Below are 2,955 nucleotides of genomic sequence, written 5' to 3'. Positions count from 1 at the left end.
ATTTGGAAAGTCAAAGTAAGTAGAGTAGCCGAAACAATTTTGAAAAGGGATAAAGTAGAAGGAGTCCGTCTGTCTGATTTCAAGACACTACATAGTTATAGTAATCGAGACTGCGTGGTATTGGTGGAGAGACAGACATAGATGAAGAGAGAACCCAGAAATAGCCCCATCTAAGGACAACCAATTAATTTTTAACAAAGATGCAAAAGCAATTCGAAGGAGGAAGGATAGTCTTTTTAAGTAAAAAGTGCTGGAGCAACTGGCTATTCATAGTCAAAAACTGAATCGTCTACAGAAACTACTCAAAATAGATCACAGGCTAAATGTAAATTGTAAAACTATAAAACTTTAAAAAAAAAATATAGGTGGGGGTAGCACAAGGGAGATCTTTGTGGTGATAAACAGTTATGTATCTTGATCGTGGTGGTCATTACAGAAATCTACACAAGTGATAAAATTACATAGACTTACACACACATTGTATAAATATCAAATTACTGGTTTGGGTATCATACTATAATTTTATAAGATATAGCCATTGGGGAAACTGGGTGTAGAGTACATGGATCTTTCTATACTATATTTGCAACTTCCTGAGAATCTATAATTATTTCGGAATAAAAAGTCTATATGTATGAATGAATGAACGAGTAAATAAACAAATAAATAAAAATAAGTGGAGGTGAAATAAAGTCAATTTTAGATAAATAATAACAGAGAACATCTGTCACCGGCAGACCCGCACTATGAGAAATGCTTAAAAGAAATTCTTCAGGAAATAACACCAGATGGAACCTCAAATCTTATAGGAAGGAAGAATGTTGTAAATGGTAAATACATGGATCATAAAAGGCTACAGTTTTTTCTTCTCAGTTTATTTTAAAAACAAATGATTTTTTTAAAGCAAATATTGAGACACTAGATTGTGGGCTTTATAATATACATAGAAATAAAATATATTAAAACAATAACAGCAAGAACAGGTAAGTGTGGCTGTACTGTTGCAAGATTTCTACACTTTACATGAAATAGTACAAAATTAACTTTTGGTAGACTGTGGCAAGTTAAGGATGTAATCATGGAGCAAACACTGAAAATACAATGCAAAAAGGTGAATCTAAAAAAACCTATTGAATATAAATGAAAAAAATGCATTAAATAAAACACTAAAAAATATTCCATTAGCCCAAAAGGAAGCCAAGTTAGAACTTAGAGGGAAAAGTCCTAAACAAAATATAAGGAATTGCTATGTTTGCTAATATTAATGACTGAATTAAAATTATATGACATATGAGATAAACCTGCTTTCACTTTGTTTCCTTATATGGGAATCCCACAAACCCTGACTCCGGCAGACCCCTACTCAAAAGGTATTTAGATGGCACAGGGCTGTACTAGCCCATGTGAAAGGGTATATAAGTACATTCTGATCCCCGAATAGCAGGGCCTTGACATTCAGACAGGTCTCCAGATGAATCTACAACCAAAAATGTTATTAATGGCTGCCCAATAAATATTTGCTTAGTTGATTAATTAATGAACTAATTTCAGAATGACTGAGTAAAATCCAGTAAAGGAAATTTCCCAGATTAAAGGAGTGCTCCTCAGGCAAGATGTTACCAACATGCTGGACAGGGCAGTTCCTGCTGAGGGGGCTGTCTCACACACTGTAAGACACTCTTAGTAACACTGATTCCCATGCCCTGTATTTCAGTAGCACCCAAAGGCAATACATCATCCAAAAAAAAAAAAAAACCCCAAAAAACCCTCACACATTCACACATTTCCATGCTGCTTGGGGTAGGGGGTTGGGGGGTAAGGCAGTAATACTGGGAGTTAAGAACCAACATTCTAGTCAATGCATTTAGGGAAAAAAAAAAATGGACCATAACATACAGCAGGCCACAAGAGGAAAACAGTATGTTCTCCATGAAACCACATACAACTATTGTCTTAATCAACGGCCTCCAAAAGGAGTTTGCACATCCCAGGGGATGAAGCAAGACATCTGCTGGGGTATGGATAAATACAAATAACTTCTATTTATTTTTTATTTTATCTTTTAAAAAGAAAGAATGAAATTAAGTATTACTAGTATTTAATATGTGGATTGACAATTGTACATTTATATAATATACATCTATCAGGGGTGCACATGCAAACATTTTCTACTGATAGGGATGTGAGATCAAAGCAAGCTCAGAGACCTGTGGTTTTTGAGGGGCCTTTGGAACTGTTGCAGCCTCCTCAAAGGCTAAACAGCTGCGCGCTGTTTGTTTGGGGGCACTATACCTTCACAATGTGGGAATCCGATCTGTGACAAAATCTGTTTCAAGGTCAATTTGTTGCTCTTAAGCCCATGCAGTTGAAGCCATTTCTCAGATGAGATGAAATTCTGCTCAGCCAAGTCTGTTTTGGTGTTTCTCAGCCCCTCTTGCCTCTGTAGCTGCTGGTCAGAGATGGTAGAAGACGAGCTTGCTTTCTGCATCTCTGAATCAGGATTTAAGTCACAGGGACCTCCTGTAAGGGCAATTGCCAAACTCAGACTTCCTGAAATCTTGGAAATAATCTAACATCAACAGAGGATTGATTTAATATAAATTATAGAACACCCATGAAATGGAATTCCACTTAACAGGTCAAGTTATAATATAGATGTATATTTGTTGGCAAAGAAGATATCCACAGATATTTTTAAGAGGTATCCATAAAATTCAGAATCCATATGTGTGTACACATATACACAAAGAAAAACATATCCGACAACAGGTTTATAGTAGTTTTCTCTGTGTGGTGAAAGTATGTGTAGTGCCTTTTTTATAATGTTTAAATGTCTGCATTATATGAACATTTCTAATATAGGATTTATCTACATTTATAATCAGAAAGATACAAACCCCTTCCATTTTGGAAAATAAACACTCTCCCCAGAATCTTCACTATACACGTGTATTT

The 2,955-nt window shown here is 35.4% G+C and overlaps 1 protein-coding gene across 1 annotated transcript in view; it reads right to left on the bottom strand.

The window, feature by feature from the left end:
• The window catches only part of LOC103608770 (von Willebrand factor A domain-containing protein 3B-like), a 47,120-nt gene that overhangs the window by 33,957 nt on the left and 10,208 nt on the right, over window positions 1-2,955 (bottom strand). Inside the window, exon 2 of the mRNA XM_008593167.1 lies at window positions 2,293-2,520. Coding sequence (XP_008591389.1) covers window positions 2,293-2,488 — 196 coding nt within the window. The 5' untranslated portion in view covers window positions 2,489-2,520. The remainder of the gene's footprint in view (window positions 1-2,292; window positions 2,521-2,955) is intronic.

Source organism: Galeopterus variegatus, unplaced genomic scaffold (genome assembly GCF_000696425.1).
Source record: "Galeopterus variegatus unplaced genomic scaffold, G_variegatus-3.0.2 Scaffold8806, whole genome shotgun sequence".
Classification (NCBI taxonomy): domain Eukaryota; kingdom Metazoa; phylum Chordata; class Mammalia; order Dermoptera; family Cynocephalidae; genus Galeopterus; species Galeopterus variegatus.
This window is presented reverse-complemented; position numbering and strand designations above follow the sequence as displayed.